The following is a 21487-nucleotide window of genomic DNA, read 5'->3' on the forward strand; positions in this document are numbered from 1 at the left end:
TTAACTGAGGTGCTAAAGAGATCGCGCCTGAGCATTAAGTGCGATACTCTCCGCTCGCGCGATCCGGACGCATACACGGACCGTGTGGACGCGGGGTACTGGTGTTTATATTACCGACAGTGTGCGCTTGTGGTCCGCATTAAAGAGCACCCAAACCGCATCATTTGAATTTCGTAGCATTTTAAAACTGATACTTTGTTTATTAAAAAGTAAGACAGCACAAAGCTTTTTGCGATTACTGGATGGCAAGTGCGCTTCAAATAACAGGAAGTTCAAGTTCAAGTTCAAGTCAGCTTTATTGTCAATTCTTCCACATGTACAGTACATACATACAGAGAATCGAAATTGCATTACTCTCAGACCCTTCGTGCATACAGTTAACATTAAACACGTTCAGATACAGATAAATACAGTTTAAACATATGTACATACAACTATACAATTATACAAATGAGGATATTGTAGAAAAAAATAAGATTTAGATCGATAAAGTGGCATAAGGCGCATGGCAGATAGAGTGCAAAACCAGTTAAATAAACAACACTGTGTAGATATATTTGTAGTGCAAAAGAGCTTATCAGTCTGAGGACATTGTAGAAAATAAAAACAAGAGAGATAGATAAAGTGCATAAGGCACATGGCAGAATAGATGGAGTGCAAACCAGTTGAATGTACAAAAACAAAACTGTGCAGATGTTTTGTTTTGTTATGAGTGTAACAGGAAGTCCATGCATTAACAGAACACAGCATATAGACTAAGATCTCGATAAGAAGATCGACCGGACACGTGTAAATGCATCTGGTTGTTGAAACCACATATGGTAATTTTACTCCTCCCATAATATTAAAATAATAGACATGTGAGAGCGTTTTATAGGCTATATGGCATGTTATAGTCAGATATGACAGCGCAAGCATCACCGCGGATGAGAAGCGGAGTATTTCTTCAGCAAGCGACGCGCAAACTGAATGAACCTGAAAGTAAGCTGCAGACGCTCAACACACAATCTTCTTCATTAAAAGTAGCGAGACTAGCCTATCTTTCCAGTGCTGATGCCGCGCGCTCTCTTGTTGCGGTCTGTGATATTGAAATTAACTGATTATTCATTGCTTTCATTGACGTGAACTCCGTTATATTTGCATATGAAGCGGGAATTGAAGAACGGATTTATATCGTTTTGCGAAGACACATTTATGTGGCCAAGTGTAAATGGGGAAACGTTTTAACAAATCATATAGATATCCGATCAGAGAAAATGCATGAAGTGACCAGGTGTAAACAGGCCCTAGTTTCAGGTCTCTCTCACTGCGTTCAGCAGACTGTGTGCGGCAGAGACGAGGACTGTTTGAAACTCTTTTCCAGTAAAACTTTGATGCGCATCGTCTTATGTAAGTTTAATACGTGAACATAACAAAAGATGTGAGCGCAAAACAATCGGGAAAAAAGTCCTTTCATGCAAATTATATATAGTCGCCAGTGGCGACCTCAGCAAAAACTTCACTCGCAAATTAATATTTTTGGTCGCAAATGCGACCATTTTAGTCGCAGTTTGGAGCCCTGCACATACATGTATATACAGGTCCTTCTCAAAAAATTAGCATATTGTGATAAAGTTCATTATTTTCTGTAATGTACTGATAAACATTAGACTTTCATATATTTTAGATTCATTACAACACAACTGAAGTAGTTCAAGCCTTTTATTGTTTTAATATTGATGATTTTGGCATACAGCTCATGAAAACCCAAAATTCCTATCTCAAAAAATTAGCATATCATGAAAAGGTTCTCTAAACGAGCTATTAACCTAATCATCTGAATCAACTAATTAACTCTAAACACCTGCAAAAGATTCCTGAGGCTTTTAAAAACTCCCAGCCTGGTTCATTACTCAAAACCGCAATCATGGGTAAGACTGCCGACCTGACTGCTGTCCAGAAGGCCATCATTGACACCCTCAAGCAAGAGGGTAAGACACAGAAAGAAATTTCTGAACAAATAGGCTGTTCCCAGAGTGCTGTATCAAGGCACCTCAGTGGGAAGTCTGTGGGAAGGAAAAAGTGTGGCAGAAAACGCAGCACAACGAGAAGAGGTGACCGGACCCTGAGGAAGATTGTGGAGAAGGACCGATTCCAGACCTTGGGGGACCTGCGGAAGCAGTGGACTGAGTCTGGAGTAGAAACATCCAGAGCCACAGTGTACAGGCGTGTGCAGGAAATGGGCTACAGGTGCCGCATTCCCCAGGTCAAGCCACTTTTCAACCAGAAACAGCGGCAGAAGCGCCTGACCTGGGCTACAGAGAAGCAGCACTGGACTGTTGCTCAGTGGTCCAAAGTACTTTTTTCGGATGAAAGCAAATTTTGCATGTCATTCGGAAATCAAGGTGCCAGAGTCTGGAGGAAGACTGGGGAGAGGGAAATGCCAAAATGCCTGAAGTCCATTGTCAAGTACCCACAGTCAGTGATGCTGGTGTTGGTCCACTGTGTTCTATCAAGGGCAGGGTCAATGCAGCTAGCTATCAGGAGATTTTGGAGCACTTCATGCTTCCATCTGCTGAAAAGCTTTATGGAGATGAAGATTTCATTTTTCAGCACGACCTGGCACCTGCTCACAGTGCCAAAACCACTGGTAAATGGTTTACTGACCATGGTATTACTGTGCTCAATTGGCCTGCCAACTCTCCTGACCTGAACCCCATAGAGAATCTGTGGGATATTGTGAAGAGAAAGTTGAGAGACGCAAGACCCAACACTCTGGATGAGCTTAAGGCCGCTATCGAAGCATCCTGGGCCTCCATAACACCTCAGCAGTGCCACAGGCTGATTGCCTCCATGCCACGCCGCATTGAAGCAGTCATTTCTGCAAAAGGATTCCCGACCAAGTATTGAGTGCATAACTGAACATAATTATTTGAAGGTTGACTTTTTTTTGTATTAAAAACACTTTTCTTTTATTGGTCGGATGAAATATGCAAATTTTTTGAGATGGGAATTTTGGGTTTTCATGAGCTGTATGCCAAAATCATCAATATTAAAACAATAAAAGGCTTGAACTACTTCAGTTGTGTTGTAATGAATCTAAAATATATGAAAGTCTAATGTTTATCAGTACATTACAGAAAATAATGAACTTTATCACAATATGCTAATTTTTTGAGAAGGACTTGTATTTAAGAAAAATATGTTATGTTTATATATTAAATGTATTTCTATATGATATAAATGTAAATATTTTCTAAATATATACTGCATGTGTGTGTATTTATATATACATAATATGCACAATATGAACACAAACAAAAACTTTTATTTTGGGTGCGATCAGTTTGACAGCACTAATATAATAATAAATGTTTCTTGAATATCAAATCAGCATATTAGAATGATTTCTGAAGGATCATGTGACACTGAAGACTGCAGTAATTACTGCTGAAAATTCAGCTTTGACATAAAAATAAATGGAAATATATTAAAATAGAAAACACACATTTCAGTTTGTAATAATATTTCTTATAATCACAGTTTTACTGTATTTTTGATCAAATAAATGCAACCTTGGTGAGCCTTCTTTCAAAACATTAGAGACTTCTTTCAAAACATTAAAACATTTTCAGCCCCAAATGTTTAAATGGTGGTGTATATAAAACGGAAATGTTAATTAGCATCTGATTTTGTAGAGGAGATTAGGTGGAGCAAGTCTGTAAATTCTCTAATTTTATGTGGCAATAGTTCATACCAAAATGTTGGCTTTCAAAAGCCATAGAACATAATCAGGCCCTTAAGGCTTTTTCCTAAATGATTAATGTGAGCGGATCTGGCAACACTAAACACAACTGAATCTAGTGTGGGTGACCAGTGACATGAAACTGGATGGATTTGGAGTCTCAAAAGAAGTTAGTGTTCTTTGCTACCTTTAATGTTTCTTATGAGTTTAAAAGACAGAGGCCAGATTGCTGTAAATCTCACAAGTCTCATTCAAAATATGACAACCTCTTAATTTGTGATTTTCCATATAATTGATGATGGATGTACATATGAATGTTGTTTTGAGGCTAATATTTCATGAACCTGTTTTTATGCTTATCTTTATGACTGAATGCTTGCACATATTTTTATCTATGTGGCTCATTGCCACGTGACTGAAAGACTCAAAGAGTGTGTTATTGGAGGTGTTATTTTTTTCTATTTAAAACCCCTAAAGAAATTAGTCATAATAATCATTAGACGAAGACAGTCCTATCAGTAGACTTATGCTGATTTAGTTCACATGGTGCTGGTCACCTCATGGATGCCACCATGATAAGATCCCCAGCCAAATTGCTTGTCTAATTTGATCATGGCTGACTTGTTTTCAGCATTTCTAAAATGATATTGGTAACTGCAATTTTTCATTTTTGTCTGATGCTGCATTCATGCAGCTAAGTCAAGCTGCAATATTGTCTAGTGCAACAAACAAACAAAAATACCGAGTGCATGCCTTGTACCTAGGGGTGTGCGATATGACGATTTTTGATCGTGGACGATAAAAATGTCTCCACGATCTGCTTTTGAAGAAATATGGTAGTATCGTGCTACAGCACACATTGTCAAATACAGTTCTGGCGCCTCCGTCTCTATATACTGTACAACACGACATACAGCAGTAGAGTTACTCTGACAGGACACTGCACTTATTCGCGATCGCAAAAGTACATTATTTGCATACAAGCCGTGCTGGTTAAATGTTTAATTCACGCGCTGGTCTGACTTGCGCTTTTTCTGAGCACATACACCTGAAGCACGCGCACTAAAAAGCCTGTCTAACAGCGCCTGATTACTCAACTAACTTATCTTTTGCGCTAATACTGTCAAAACACACAAGGTTTACATACAGACTCAGTTGGTTATCTCTAAAATAAAAGTAAATAGTTAAGAGAGAAACAGATGCGTGCCTGTATATTAGATGCGTGCAGCTCTTAAAGGGACAGGACACTAAACATGCTGTCGACTGCCATTAAAGGGATAGTTCACCCTAAAATTTTATTTCTGTCATTATTTACTCACTCACATGTTTCCCAAACCTCTATTAATTTCTTGTGCTGAACTCAAAATAAGATATTTTGAAGAATGAGGGTAACCAAACAGTTGCTGGTCTACATTGACTTTGATAGTAGGAAAGAAAAATCCTATGAAGTCACTGAGGAGCAGCAACTGTTTGGTTTTCCACCTTCTTCAAAATAGCATTCAGCAGAAGAAAGAAACTCATTCAGGTTTAAAACAACATTTGAGTAAATGATGGTATAAAAATAAAACATTATGACAGAATTGACAGACAGATGACAGAATATTTATTTTTGGGGGAATTATTAATTTAACGTTAACAATATGGAGGACCAAACCTGCATACATTAAATATGAATAAATATATTAATGAATAAATAGATAAATAAATGTGATAATAGGAAAATGAATAAACGACTTGATAAAATAAATATGATTAATTTGTAATAAAGTAACCCCCCCCCCCCCTTAATTTATTTTCTGCTTTTATACATTTATAAACATTTTTGTAACTTTTATTTTTTCACTAATTCTTTTTAATGTATTTTTATTATTTATACATTTATTTATATATTTATTTATATATATATATTTATTTTCCGTGTGTAACATGTAAATGAGGAAGGTGGTCCTTGTGTAGCTTCAGTGCATCATTGGTTGAGAGCTCACGTGTCGCATCGTCACCCCAGCTAAGTGATAGAGGTGAGTTTTCAAAGAAAGTAGTAATTCATTGTCCAATTTGCTACGGGATGTGGCAGATCAGCTGGAGAGTTGTAAGTTATTTTCACCGAACGTTATTCGCATTAGTGCCGAAATATTTAAAATATTTTCCAGAAATAAAAACAGGAAGCTGAAGCCTGGAACCATCGACGTCAGACCCTAGGGTGATGACACCCAGTTATTAGACTAGAAACCAACCATCCTCTGGGTGTCTGACTCTGACTATATATAAATAAGTCTCAAAATAAATGTATAAATAATAAAAATACATTAAAAAAGAATTAGTGAAAAAATAAAAGTTAAAAAAATGTTTATAAATGTATAAAAGCAGAAAATAAATTAAGGGGGGAAAATTTATTTTATTAGAAATTAATCATATTTACTTTTTAAGTCGTTTATTCATTTATTTATTTTCCTATTATCACATTTATTTATTTATTCATTAATATATTTATTTATTCATTCATTCATTCATATTTAATTTATGCAGGTTTGGTCCTCCATATAACAAAACGCAAAGAGAAAAATCACTCACTATTCTTGACTGAAAAACTTTAATACAGTTGCTTTAGGAATCAGTCTATGTAGTGTTTTATTTTTATATTTGTTCATTTAATTTCATTGAATGCTCCTGCTAAGTGCACTTATTGTACCTGAAAATAAAGCACTGTTTGTTTTATTTGTATATTATGTGTATTTGTAATGTGTATCTTTATTCTTATTTTTTAATAAGAAAGATAAAATAATGACAAAGATTTTTATCTTCGCCCACTTTGGCCTAAATATCTGCCATGTCTTTTTTTTTTTTGTTACCTTGAAAGGCTTTGTCTTTCTAGTTTGGCTGTAATGCTCAGACAACTTGTAAAACCAACATGACAAAGAATCGTGATAAAATCGTGAATTGTGATATTTCTAAAAAAAATCGTGATATGATATTTTTTCCATATCTCCCACCCTATGTTGTACCTGCTAAAATCAGTTAATATAAATCATTTGTTGGTGATTGTTGTAAATTCAAAGAATTTACATGTACATATCATTCTGTCTTTGTTTGTGACCTTAAAGGGATACTCCACCCCAAAATGAAAATTTTGTCATTAATCACTACCCCCATGTTGTTCCAAATCCATAAAATCTTTATCGTCTTCGGAACACAATTTAAGATATTTTGGATGAACACCGGGAGGCTTGTGACTGTCCCATTGACTGCCAAGTAAATAACATTGTCGAGGCCCATAAGAGTATGAAAAGCATTGTCAGAATAGTCCATCTGCCATCAGTGGTTCAATCTGAATTTAATGAAGCAACGAGAACACTTTTTCTGTGCAAAGAAAACAAAACAACAATTTTATTCAACAATTTGTCTCCTCTGGTTTAGCGTAGTGCCATTTTGGAGAATATCCGCTGGGCTCAAGTAGCGTATGCTCTTCTGTGTCAGACGCATACCGGATACGCTGTTTTCATTCAAATCAAAGCGTAAACAAACGTAGAAGACGTATCCGGTATGCGTCTGACACAGAAGAGCGTATGCTACTTGCGGATATTCTCCAAAATGGTGCTACGCGGAACCAGAGGAGACAAATTGTTGAATAAAAACGTTGTTTTGTTTTCTTTGCACAGAAAAAGTGTTCTCCCTCCCGGTTTTCATCCAAAATATCTTAAATTGTGTTCCGAAGACTAACAAAGCTTTTACGGGTTTGGAACCACATGGGGGTAAGTGATTAATGACAAAATTTTCATTTTGGGGTGGAGTAACCTTTTAAAGTACCATGTCTCTCAACAGTCATTTACCACAGTTCATTCAGAATCAGTTAATATTTCCCTCTCATATATTCCTTTTGATGATGTGCCCAAGAACTCTTTTCTTTGTTGTTTTTTTCATGCTTTCTGTATCTTCTGTAAAGTCCCCTGTTCATCTTGTTGTAAATAATGCTCAGTGTTTGTGACTCGCATTCTAAACTATATTTTACTCTCCCAGCTCAAACGGTTTTCTAATTTTCTGTCTATTTTTTCCTTCTTTCTTTTTTCAGCCTCTTTAACAGATGTTATCAATCTGAGAGATGTCTGTTCCACTCTGTCCTGAGTCAGTAAAGCACTTTTAAATGAGGCTGTCTGTCAGACAAAAAAGTCTATCTCAACTGGAGTGTAGAAAGGCCAGACACTTTGGTTGAGAACAGAAATAAATAACTTGATTGAAGCCATGTCCAAGATACTAACATTCAAATGTTTGGGGTCAGTAGGATTTTTTTTTTAGACTGTGTGTGTGTGTGTGCAAGCACCTGACTTCACCTTCTGCCAACATGAAGCTGCTAAAAATGTCTGATGCTCCTTTAAACATCTAAATACATTTAGTGTGCACTAAGTCATCTGTACTGATTCAAGAATTGTGCTTATGTAAATATATTTATACATACAAAACATATTATGAGTTATATATATATTGGTATACATATATATATATATATATATATATATATATATATATATATATATATATATATATATATATATATATATATATATATATAAAATCAGCAAAAAATGAAAGAAAAAATCTATATGTGTTTGTATTTTATATGTATACCAACTCTGTCTCATCTACATGTTGAGCACTTCAAATGAAAAACAGATATTGGCATTGATATCATATCCTCATATATGCACCCATGAACTATTACATTCCTCACAGACATGCATAGACATTCTCCATTCATAAACATGCTGGCCACACATGCAACCCCACACACACACACACACACATACACACACACACACACACACGCTGGAGTTGATGAATACCACATGGCAGGAAGAGGATAGTGGTGTGGGTTGGAGAAGGAGACCCCTACTGGTGTTACTCTAATACCTCCCCCAATAACAATGTACTTTGTGTGTGTGTGCGCCTAAGACAGTGATCCTTCCTGTTTGATTCCCCCCTGCTCTTCTAGGCCCAAACCTGAAGTTTGTGGGAGTGTTTTAGGGAGAGTGAGACAGTCAGAGAATATGTGTAGAGAAAAACAGAATTCCAAGAAGTTACATTACACAAGCTATTTTTAGAGTATAGCAGTAAAGCAGCTATTTTTCTCATGATGTATGTAAGGGTTGTCAGTGTGGTAAACTGACAGAGACAAGCGTTAACTCTTGAAACCACTGGTGTTGAAACCGCAGTTGTAGTTTAATTCATCAAACTGAATGTAAGCATCTTTATTAATGTATGACTTTCTTCTCTTGTCCTGCACTCTTCTGCTCTCTTCCTCTCCTTCTCACAGATCCACATATTAAAGTCAGCGGAAAAAGGGAAGATGTGCGAGAGGCAAAAGAGAAAATAATGTCCGTTCTTGACACAAAGGTAACTGATAAGTTTATGACTGACCAATATATTTTATTTTTCAGAAAAAAATCTAAAGATCTTTAAAAGATGAATTGCATGAGAATTTGGGAATGTTTATTTTTCTAATGCTAACTGCTTAATGCTTATTTACCCCACCGAGAAATATTTTTTATTTTTTTAAGCATAAATATTATTTTTTTTTAAATCAAAATGTCTAAAAAATATGCTATGAAATGTGATACAGCCAGTCAGAATGTATGTAATGTTAAATGTACAGTTATGTAGAGAGAAATGTTTGGCCAATAAGATTTAATTATAGGCAGAACTAGCCAGGCTGTAGAAATAGAAACTACACATATTTACATGGAAGATATTCTACCTTAATTAAGTCCTTGAAACAGACATACACTACCAGCCAAAAGTTGTTGAAGAAGTCTTTTCTTCTCACCAAGCCTGCATTTATTTGATTCAAAGTACAGCAAAAACAGTACGTTTTCTATTTGTAATTTATTCCTGTGACGTCAGTGCTGTATTTTTAGCATCATTACTCCAGTCACATGGTTCTTCAGAAATCATTCTAATATTCTGATTTGCTGCTCAAAAGCATTTATTATTATGTTGAAAACAGCTAAATAGAATTTTTTTCCGGTTTCTTTGATGAATAGAAAATTCAGAAGAACAGCATTTATCTGACATATAAATCTTTTGTAACATTAAAAATGTATTTATCGTCACTGATCAATTTAAAGCATCCTTGCTAAATAAAAGTATTAATTTCTATAATTCCCCCCCACCCATCCAAATAAACCAAAAATAATAATCAATTCTGACTCCAAGCTTTTGAATGGTATAGTGTGTAATATTACAAAAGCTTTTTATTTCAGATAAACGCTGATCTTTTGGATTTTTCTATTCATCAAGATTCCTGAAAAAAATATATTGTTAATAATAATAATAATAAAAATGTTTCTTGAACAGCAAATCAGCATATTAGAATGATTTTTGAAGGATCGTGTGACACTGGAGACTGTAATGATGCTGAAAAATGTGCTTTCTCACAGGAATAAATTACATTTTAAAACATATTCAAATAGAAAGCAGTTATTTTAAATAGTAAAAATATTCCCAATATTACTTATTTTGCTGTATTTTGGATCAAATAAGTGCAGGCTTGGTGAGCAGAAGAGAATTCTTAAAAAAAAAAACATAAAAAATCTTACTGTTCAATAAATTTTGACTGGCAGTGTATATAGGCCTATTACTCTTTTGATAAATTAAATGCATTCTTGCAGAATTTAAGTATTCATTTCTTTTTATAAAAATCTTTCTGACTCCAGACTTTTAAGTGGTAGTGTATCTGAATGCAATCTTAGAGTAAAGGGTTTTAATTCAGCTCTAATAGATTTCCATGAATGCTCTGTTTTTCTAAATTGTGACCATTGACACCTATAGAGTAATCGTGTGACCCTGAAGATGGACGTATCACACACAGAGCACTCGCATGTTATTGGGAAAGGAGGGAATAACATCAAACGAGTGATGGAAGAGACGGGCTGTCACATACACTTTCCTGACTCCAACAGGCACAGCCAGGGGGAGAAGAGCAACCAGGTACAGACACACACACACACACACACACACACACATGCGCGATAATCCAACAAACCCAACCAAGATCAGCAGATCAGCCATATGCATTTTCACCTTAACATTTTATCATATCTATTTTCTAGACCTTCATTTTTATTTTAGTAAAAGTTCACCCTAAAGTGAAAATTCTTTCTGGTGCTTTTGTTTTTTCAAACCTGTAAGATGACGTAACTGATGATGTCATTGGTTCTAGCGTGTATTACTTACATTTTGGTCTTTTCCTCACAAAATAATTACGAAAAGTCATAACATTTTATAGCATCTTTTGGTGTTTTAATGCGTAAAATTCATGGCTTTTATGTTCTATGCATGAAAGAAATTTAGGTTTTAAAAGACATGAGGGTGAAGACATGACAGAATTGGTCATTTTCTGTGAATGATCCTTTATATGGGAGTATGTTTAATTTTTGTGGAAATTTTGCGAAAAGCACAGCAAATTTTCTCCATCCAGGCAACATTTACTATCCAGCAGTGGTTGAACTCTAGCTGAATCATTTTATTGGCTGAGGGACATGAAGCAGTTTGTATTGGCTGGAGGATGAGAACGGTTTGGAGTATGATGGATCTGATTGGCTGTTGGACGGCTCTCAGGTTTAAATAGACTGCTGAGTGGTCTGACGAGGCGTGCAGACAGTTTGGAATGTTAGTAGCGTATACAAGCGCACGCATGGACAAACATGATTTAAGAGCCAAACCAGATGCACTCTCTGAACTGGGCCGAATCACCTGGTTCCAAACCGGGGATTAATTCTCGCAGGGCGTGATTAAACGTGTGGTTGTCGGGATGAAATGATGGAAACAAAAAAATAAAACTAGCTGGACTTTAATTAAGGCTTTTTGACTGGCGCACTGCCACACACATACTCCCATTTAATGTTTCGATGGGTAATAAATCAGGTTTCTGGACATGACACTGTGTCTTATTTAAACTTAACAAAAATTCTTACAGGATGAGAGAAAGGAATAAACATCTGCACATGTTATAAAGAAAGATCATGAAGTACAATCATTTCTTTGTTTCTATATTTTTCTCTCAGGTGTCAATAGCAGGGCAGCTGACTGGCGTAGAAGCAGCGAGAGTTAAAATACGGGTGAGAATTTGTTTACCTGTGCTTTGCAAGCATTCTTCTTTTTCTGAGTTTATATAAGTGCTAGGCTATTTTAGAAAGGAGCATTTAAAAGATGGAAAAGAGGAATCAATTCATTACTATTGTATGTGTATAATATGTAATCAATAAAAAAGTAACTAGTCTGATTACAAGTATTTTAAAATGTAATTTAATCAAATTACAAGTACTTAATTTTTGGAATCTATATTTTCAAATATAAATGACCATTGTAGCAAGGATTATATTATAAAAACAATGTCTCCAATATGAAATAATTGTCTTTTATTTGTGATTGTACTACATCCCACACAATTTAAAATATTATCTGTAAAATATCTACTTGTAAATATGTAAAATTAAGTTGACAGCATATCTTTTTCTACTCAATATTAAGAGATGTAAAACCCGAAGAGCAACTCTTTCAGTTAAATTTGAATTCTAATTTTACCTTAAACCTTCTTTTGTACAATATAAAGGCGAAAGATACACTTAGAAAATACTGAAAATTTTTCACAAACCTATATATTTGGCTATTTAATTAATAACCTTAACCCAGAAAGCCTAAAATACACAGTTTTTCCTGTCTAATTTTCCGCTAGCGTCCCCTTGTGGTCCAGTTTTAAGGAGCCAACCGTAGATTAGGAGCTTTATGTGCTGCACCCTAGTGGTTGTAATGTCATCATTATTTGTACTATGTTGTCTTTAACCCATGTGTTGTTTTTCCTCAAAAGCATCATTCTTCCCCATCCTCTCTGTAGGAGCTGTTACCGTTGATGCTGATGTTTGAATGCAGTGGTTTGGTGCAGCATGTGGACTGTAGCTCTCCTGTCGTTCAGCATATCTCCCACACTTACAACATCTCCATCTCCTTTAAACCTCCCTCCCGTCTCTATGGCAACACCACCATCGTCCGTGGCAACCAGAACAATGCCAGTGGCGTTAAGGTGAGGCATGAAGTCATAGACTTATAGCCTAAATGAATGCTGCTATTGAAATGAATGTGTTTAATAGCATTATTTTAACATTTTACTTAATCTATTTTAATAATTGTTATGAATGTAATATATATTATTATGCTTGTATTATTTAAGCAGTGAACTATAGATGATTACATAATAAAAACTTATTATTTAATTTTACAATTTAAAATTAAGTTTTAAATAACTCTTCTATTTTAATATATTTGATCATTTATTTTATATCTGAATTTTCAGCATTATTATTATTTTCTAGTCTTCAGTGTCACATGATCCTTCAGAAATCATTCTAATATGTTGATTTGCTGCTTAAGAAACATTTTTATCATCAGTGTTGAAAACAGTTGTTTTTGTGGATACATATTTTTAAAAAATTCTTTGAACAATATAATATCTAATTAATAATATATAATGACAATTTAAAAGTCTTTGCTGTTACTTTTAGTCAGCAAGAATGTTTAACATTCTTAAAAAAAAATCTTACTGACACCAAACTTTTGAACAGTAGTGTGAAAACCATTTCAAGTGAAAAAAACGAATTATAAATGATTAGTAAAAACGTTTCCAAGACATTTTAATATGATGATCTTCAAAATGGTCAAATCTGTGTTTTTTCAATGAAAAGTAATCTGCAAAGTGCATGTATTTGACCCAAAAACAATCATAACTCCTACTGAAGTCGCATTCATTAGCAGATATGAAATGAGTAGAGCTCCTGAGTAGCAGAAGTACTGAAACTAGGTCATTTCATGAAATGGAGAGATTTAGTTTTCGAGTAGAGCTGCCAGAAATTAAACCAAAAACAGCAGCCTCCACCACATAATGTAAAATGTTACAGGAGATGGGTGATGGTTTTATTAGAGTGTGTATGTGTAAGCTCACATGCTGGCATCCCTGTGTGTGTTTGTGCAACTGCAGATCTATATCAAGTGTGTGCTAACATATTTGTGTGTGTTTCAGCGCGGTACAGCTTTGTTATTGGAGCACCTCGCTGGCTCTTTGGCCAGCTCAGTGCTGGTCAGCACACAACTGGACATCGCACCCCAGCACCACAACTTCCTTCTGGGTCGCAACGGAGTCAACGTCAAGAACATCTCCCAGCGCACTGGAGCCCACATACACTTCCCCGAGCTCAACACTCACAACACACACACTAGCCGCTCCGCCGTTTACATACAGGGCAGCATTGACGCTGTATGTGCAGCTAGACAGCAGCTAATGGTATGGCAACAGTTTGTCTGGATTTTTTCTCTTTAATTTACTATCTCTCTCCATGTTTGTGGCCAATCTGTGAAACAGAACACGTTATGTTGAGAGAGATGAAATTGAGAGAGATGTTTGGATGAGAGTCTCTGTAAGTGCTGACAGATGATGAGACTTAAACTGGGCTGGCTGAAGACCTTGAGGCTTTAGCAACGTGCCCGATCAGAGGGATGTCAATACACATGCCAAACTTATTCTTCTCCTCTGCTCTTATTTTTTAAAAACAGGAAATGTAGATTTAGCCATGCTGCCAGTGATTTGACACAATCTGTATTGTAGCGCTATATAAATAAAGGTGACTTGACTTGCCATTGCAGACTATAATCTAATTTTAGAGGTCTCATAATAGGCATGTGCAAAATGACATATTTTCTAAATCAATTAGTCTGTGAATTGCTTCTAGGACTAATCAGCATTTTATTTTAGTATTATTTATATACTATTATATAATATATTCAGTTTTCATTTTAGTTTAAGTTTTTTTTTTTTTTTTAAGATTTGTATTTAATTTATTTTTCTGTTTTAGTAATTTTAGTATCTGAGCTGAATGTCATTTTATTTAGTTGCCAGGGTAAATTTCTCATTTCCATTTAAGCTTTTTAGAAATGTAATATTTATTTTTTATTTTACAGCAACTTTATTTAAATTCATAAAAATGATTTAAAGGAATATTCTGATTTCAAATGTTAAGCTCAGTCAACAGCAATTGAAGACTAAAAATGATTTCCTCGTTTCCTTTATTGGAAAAGCTAAATAAATTAATAAATGAATTATATCAATAATTGAATGTTATAAGTAATATTAATATAAATAATAAAAAATATATATGTTTATATTAATTCATTTATTTTTCTGTATATATATATATATATAGAGAGAGATTTGTGTTATTAATATTACTTGTAATATTAAATTATTTATATTTCTATCATTTAATATTAATATTTAATATAAGTAATATTAATATAAATGAAAAATATTAAACATAATTATAATAGTCATAAATAATTATAGTATATTAAAATCTAATAATTATAAATAATATTACATTTAAAAAAAATAAGATACTGAATGTGGAACATACCATACATAAGGAAACTTGGTGTAATTAGCCTGGTTTTGGGCTCAACATACAAAGATGTGTTTTGGGGATTAATTGTAGATATGTGTCTATATTTCAGGGCTGTCTGCCATTGGTGTTGCTGTTTGACATTAAAGAGGAGATGGAGGTGGCATCTCAGGTCGTCACTACCCTTATGGAACAGCTGGACGTCTTCATCAGTATTAAACCCAAACCAAAACAGCCCAGCAAGGTAATAAATATCCATCTCTTTTGTGTATATGTGGTACATTTAGCCTCGGTCACTAACTATATGTCTCTTTCTCAGTCTGTGATAGTGAAGAGCGTGGAAAGGAATGCTGGGAGGATGTATGAGGTACGCAGGATCCTGTTGGGACTTGAGTCCAGCTGTGTGCCTCCTCCTATCAACCATGTGGCTGTTAACGGACATGCTCCTGCCTCCCCTCCCCTGATTGGCTCCATTGGACTGGACACCCTAGCTTCAGCTGGACTGAGGCTAAGCACTCTGGGTAATGTAGTTGTATATTTAGATATTTTTTAGTTGTATTTAATGGCTTGTGTAAGGTACATTTATGATCTAAAAGTAATTCCTTGAATATGTATTCTAAGAAAGGCCTGTTTATATCAATACAACATACACAGTCCTGCTTTAGCTCTGCAGTCACTATAATTACTACTGTCTGTGATGGTAGATTACAACTCACGTTGCCAAGCAGATCCATAATTAGCTACAGCTGTGTGTGTGTGTATTTGTGTTTGCCTGTGTTCCACATTCACTCACACAGTATTAGCGTGACTTAAAACAGTCCCCTCAGTTGTTCTCAAGACTCAAGCCTTGTTGCTCTCATTCACATATTGTGCATATTTGCAGTACAGTTACATTAAGGATTCATGCCATAATAGTGATTAAAAGTTAACAATCTTGCTGGTAACAAACCTAGCAAGCTTTTTACCTAGGTAACTTTTTAGGTATTGAAGGTTAAATTATGTTTCCTTGTAATAAATCTATTTTTAGCCTAATCAAGCCTACATCACGGCAAAATGAGGAAAATGAGGAAGTGAAAAAATAAAAAGATTAAAAATAAATCGCATAATTATGTTATTCTTTTGTTATTCAACCCTTTGTGTGTGTGTGTGTGTGTGTGTGTAACATATATGGTGTGACATAGCAAAAATGTAGAAAACAAAAAACTTATCTTCATTCTTAGAGTAATAAATAGCATGAGAGAGGTTTATCGTCAATGTTAGAGGTTTGTGTGTGTGTGTGTGTGTATATGTGTGTATATATATATGTATATTATAATTTTTCATCCAACATTTGAGTAATATACATTTAGGAGTATCAAATTATTAGCTTAGCAGCATGTAACATTTCAAAGCAATAAAGTCAGATAATAATGGTATTTAGCTAAATCATGTTACAAATTGTTTTTTCAATCAGGTCCAATGAGGCTTATTATCATTAAATAAAACCTAAAGATAATTTTTTGTTACTGGAAATAAAATAAAATAAAATCTTTCTGAAAATTTAACATTTCTCATTTTTGTGTAGTTTAGTGTTAGGTTTAAAGTAAAAGCAAATAAGCTAAAATAAATTAAAATTAATATAGGCATATAAAAATGACAAAAACATCCAAATTACTTAACCATTTATTAAAATTCATGTGAAAACAGAAGCCTAAAAAAAAAAATCTAAATATTAACAAAAAGTAAATCAATGATACTAAAATAACACTGGGTCTAACTGGTATGCTAATTGTTGGCTCTCAACATTTCTTGTGGTGTCTCTTATTTGAAAGTTACATCGGAGCAAAATAAATTAATAATAACTGAACTGTAAACACATTATGGACAAAAAAATGTTTTTGGTATTTATGTTGCACTCTTTCTTTTCTCTCTCTTTCATCAGCTGGTCTTCTAAGTTCGTCTGTCAGCCCCATTCCTAATGGTTCCCCAAACCCAAACTGTGTTCTTAATGGGCATGGCTCTGTGTTAAACATTCAGAACGGAGCAGTGAACAACTTACAGCACATTCATACACCCTCACATACACCTGCTCACACACATTCACATGCTACTGGTCACACAGCTTCACTCTGGGCCAGTGCTCTCAGTTCAACAGCTAACACAGCAGGTGAGTGTGTGCTCTTTTCAACCACATATATTATATATGTGTGTTACATAACCTATCTCTGTCCCTGGCTCAGGGTTTTCCACAGACCTGATGCTGCAGTCAGTGTCTCAGTCGACTCTCAGTGGTCTTCTGCTCTCTGGGGTCCAGACTCAAGCACACACTCACACACCTTCCCCCCCACCTGGACTCGCACCACTACACAAACCTGCCAGTGCAGAACATCTCAACGGACATGTGAGAAACTTCATCAAAGTTACTAAACTGTATACGTAGGCAACATTTTTAGGCATTATAGATTAAAATATGCTGCCTATTAAGATAAGTCTTTTTGACAAATCAAGTCAGCATCATATGTGTCCTTTATTGATTAGGCGATGCCAAAATGAGTGCATCTGTTTTGTTTTAAACTCATTGTTCTCCCCACGTGTGTTTCTGCTGGATGTTACAGCTCGCCAGTTCTGTGTACAGTCGAATCTCCTCTGTATCGCTGAACTCCGCCCACTGTGACACATCCCAGGAAGTCATTGGACACTCCCAATCAGAATCCATTTCCAATAAATCTGCAGATGAAGGTATAAAACACTTTTTATACATGATGGACAAAAGTATTGGCTCACCTGACCATTGCACCAACAGATACTTTAATGACATCACATTATAAATGCATAGATATTAATATTGGAGTAGGTCTTCCCATTGTAGCTATAATAGGGTCTTATGAAAACAATTTTAGTTTTTCCCAAATTCTGTTTTAATCAAAAATCATGTCTAATTATTTGAATTCATGAAATTTACACAATTTAGCAGCACTTTTATTCAAAGTTTAACAAAAAAAAATTCCATTAATTTTCTGCATTCCATTTTAATGGTTGAATTGTTTTTTTAATAATCAAAAGCATTTCTAAATGAGTTTATTTAAAAAAAAAAAGTTTTTTTTTCTTTTTTTTCAGAAATACTGTGTTGTGTATTTACATTTTGTGGTAAATAATTTCTAGTAAAAACTATTTCTGGTAAATATTCCTGAAAAATAGTGTTTTAATAATAATTTAATTAGTAGTAGTAGTAGTAGTAGTACTGTCATTACTTTAAGTCAGGGGTGCCCAACCCTGTTCCTGGTGATCGACTGTCCTGCAAAGTTTAGCTCCAACTCTAATCAAACACACCTGCCTTTAATTTTCACACGATCCTGAAGACCTTAATTAGTTGCTTTAGGTGTGTTTGATTAGAGTTGGAGCTAAACTTTGCAGGACGATCGCCAGGAACAGGATTGGGCACCCTTGCTTCAAGTAATATATTTATGTCACAGTTACTTCAAGTTAAACCAAACTATTATTTTGACGGGTTGTTGTGAAGACCTACAAGTTTCTTGGTTTATACGATATGATGATAGTTTTTCTCAAAAGAAATGGTAAAATGCTCATGAAGTGACTCTCTGAGCAGTTCTAGAGATTATGTTTATGTACTAATATATTGAGGCGGCAGAAGCTGACAACAGCAAACGTCATGCATGCTTCAGTAAGTGTGTAGTAAACGAAACCGTGCATCTGCGCCATTCATTCACACAGAGACATGCAGTCAGAACATGCAGGATTCATATTTAAATTGTACTCTACAGCTTAATATTCACCAACACTAGTCCATATCGCATTTTGATACAAGTGTACTGACCTACTTTTGATTTATTCATCTAAAATTGAGCAAAATCCGTGAAATTCCACGTTATACAGTAAAATTCAGATTTTATAACTGGATTCCGTCCGTGTTTTCCACATTGCAGAAATCATAGGACCTTCCACTTTTCTGGGAAGGCTTTCCACAAGATTTTGGAGTGTTTCTGTGGAAATGTTTTGCCTACTCATCCAATAGAGCATTTGTGAGGTCAGGCACAAGACGTCCTGGCTCGCAATCTCGGTTCCAGGTGTTTGAAGGGGTTTAGGTCAGGGCTCAAGTTATTCCACATAAGACTCATCCAATAGTTTAGGGCACAGATATGCACAGTCATGGCCTTCCCCAAACTGTTCCCACAAAGTTGGAAGCATAGCATTGTCCAAAATGTTTTTTTGAAATGTTCTGAATCATTAACATTTCCCCTCAAATGTAGGGGGCCTAGCCCAACCCGAGAAACAGCCCCATACCATTATCCCTCCTCTATCAAACTTTATACTTGGCACAGTACAGTTGCCATGTAATGACATTTTCTGCTACCCTAATTCACTGTGCACAGTATTAATGCATTATTCTGTTATTCCACCATTTATCTGTGTATCAGGCTCAGATACATTTGTTGAAGTGGGTATGCCCAGAAGCCCATCTCACTCAGCCAATGGGAGTGATCTGAAGCAGATGCTGGCCTCTTGCACCATGTCATCAGGAAAACGACAAATGGTGGAACTTCTGCAGAGAACCAAGAACTCACTTCTTCAGTATGTTTAATCATAAAATGACTGTAAATCACCATGGAAATTCAGTTAAAATTCAGTTTTTTTTTTTTATTTAAGGTTACACTGCAGCTGTTAAGTGCTCATTAAATTTTCTTTGTTTGTGTGTGTGTGTGTGTGCGCAGTGTTGAGTGTGTGTTGGCCGATTCTGATTGTGAGAATCCAGTGGCTGATAAAAGAGCGCCAGGAAGCGAGAGAGCTGCAGAAAGACGACTTGCACCACATATGCAGGTTTATATACACGCACACACACTGCACTTACATACAGGTGTACACAAACTAAAACATATTCACACTGTCTTTGTGTATCAATGTTTTTCAGGCTTTTGACTATGAGAAAAAGAAGCTAATGGCCACTAAAGGTGAGCATAGACTTGCTCTCTTAATTTAACATCCTAATGTGAAAATAGACATAAAATCACATCTGAATATAAGATCACTAGTTAGGTTGTGGTTAAATAGTTGTGTTGTTTTTGTATAGCTATGCTGAAGAAGCCGGTTGTGACGGAGATTCGGACCCCCACAAATACCTGGAGCGGGTTGGGTTTCTCTAAATCAATGCCAGCGGAGACCATGAAAGAGCTGCGCAGGGCACACCATGTGCCGTATAAACCCAGCATAAGCACTACTTATGAGGTACAAACTCTCCGGTGAAGTATAAAATCTAGTTCAGTTTATATGAAGCTGTTCTCTTCAAAAAATTATTTGAAAAAGTAGGCGTTTTGTGTATGGTTTCAGGACTCTCATCTCTCTGTCTCACACTCTGGGAGTCAGGAGGGTTTGGGTAATGACACCAAATCCGATAATTGGGGGGATTTGAATGGAAACATTCACATCAATGGTAACGGACTGCCAGGAAATTCTGAATTTTCCACTGCTGTCAGCAGCCCAAAGAGAATCAAGAACAAATCTTGTAAGACTTAAGATTTTGCACTCCTTTCTTTGAAACCCAAAGCAATAAATATACTGCCTACTCACTAGTTGTGTCTTAAACTTTATCTGTGTGTTTGAGTCAGTAGGTGAGCAGTATCTTAGCAGCAGTAATTATATGGACAGTATCTCCATGTCTGGCAGCAATGGCTGCTCTATCAGTTCATCTCTCAAAGGAACAGATCTCCCTGAGCTGTTCAGCAAACTTGGTCTCGGCAAATACACAGACATCTTCCAGCAGCAGGAGGTAATTCATTAATGCATTGTTTGATGAATGAATTTAGATTTGGATGTGTCTGCAATCATCAAAAATGTTCATGAAGTGCTCATTTTTTTATATTAAAATGTTTTGGTAAAATATATATTTAGGCAGATATTGATATTTACGTATTGTCATATTGGTGCATAAAAATGTAATGATTAAATATTATTCTTTCTTGTGTTCATTTAGTACAAGCATTGTGGAAAACATGACTTGATTGTTTTTAGTAATTTTTTTAAACTGCATAAACATTTTGAATCTATAATTAAGGAAATAAAGTAAGAGGCTTTGCTAGTTCACCTAATAGGAAAAATCTGGATTAGTGGATTTATTTGTGGTTTTTGCAAATGTTTATTTATATGTGTATGTCTGTATTATGGTCTAATAGATTGATCTGCAAACATTTGTCACACTAACGGATCCAGACCTAAAGGAACTGGGAATCACAACATTTGGTGCTCGCCGGAAAATGTTACTGGCGATCTCAGGTCAGTAAGCTATGTGTTTATATCTAAGCAACAGATCAACAGGAGAAAAAGACAAACCAAAATA

The 21487-nt window shown here is 35.3% G+C and overlaps 1 protein-coding gene across 2 annotated transcripts in view; it reads left to right on the forward strand.

Annotated features, from left to right (window-relative positions):
• LOC306850599 (protein bicaudal C homolog 1-B-like) overlaps positions 1–21487 on the forward strand; it is a 38919-nt gene that overhangs the window by 15058 nt on the left and 2374 nt on the right. Inside the window, exons 4-20 of one of the 2 annotated variants that reach the window (XM_079386307.1) lie at positions 9030–9109; positions 10544–10702; positions 11779–11832; positions 12609–12794; positions 13788–14048; positions 15272–15403; positions 15479–15680; positions 17081–17305; positions 17379–17539; positions 17754–17877; positions 19575–19728; positions 19869–19974; positions 20066–20105; positions 20225–20379; positions 20461–20656; positions 20760–20920; positions 21324–21423. In XM_079386307.1, coding sequence (XP_079242433.1) covers positions 9030–9109; positions 10544–10702; positions 11779–11832; positions 12609–12794; positions 13788–14048; positions 15272–15403; positions 15479–15680; positions 17081–17305; positions 17379–17539; positions 17754–17877; positions 19575–19728; positions 19869–19974; positions 20066–20105; positions 20225–20379; positions 20461–20656; positions 20760–20920; positions 21324–21423 — 2496 coding nt within the window. The remainder of the gene's footprint in view (positions 1–9029; positions 9110–10543; positions 10703–11778; positions 11833–12608; positions 12795–13787; positions 14049–15271; positions 15404–15478; positions 15681–17080; positions 17306–17378; positions 17540–17753; positions 17878–19574; positions 19729–19868; positions 19975–20065; positions 20106–20224; positions 20380–20460; positions 20657–20759; positions 20921–21323; positions 21424–21487) is intronic. The other variant, XM_079386308.1, reaches the window with a different exon arrangement.

This window comes from Barbus barbus, assembly GCF_936440315.1.
Source record: "Barbus barbus genome assembly, chromosome: 30".
Classification (NCBI taxonomy): Eukaryota; Metazoa; Chordata; class Actinopteri; order Cypriniformes; family Cyprinidae; genus Barbus; species Barbus barbus.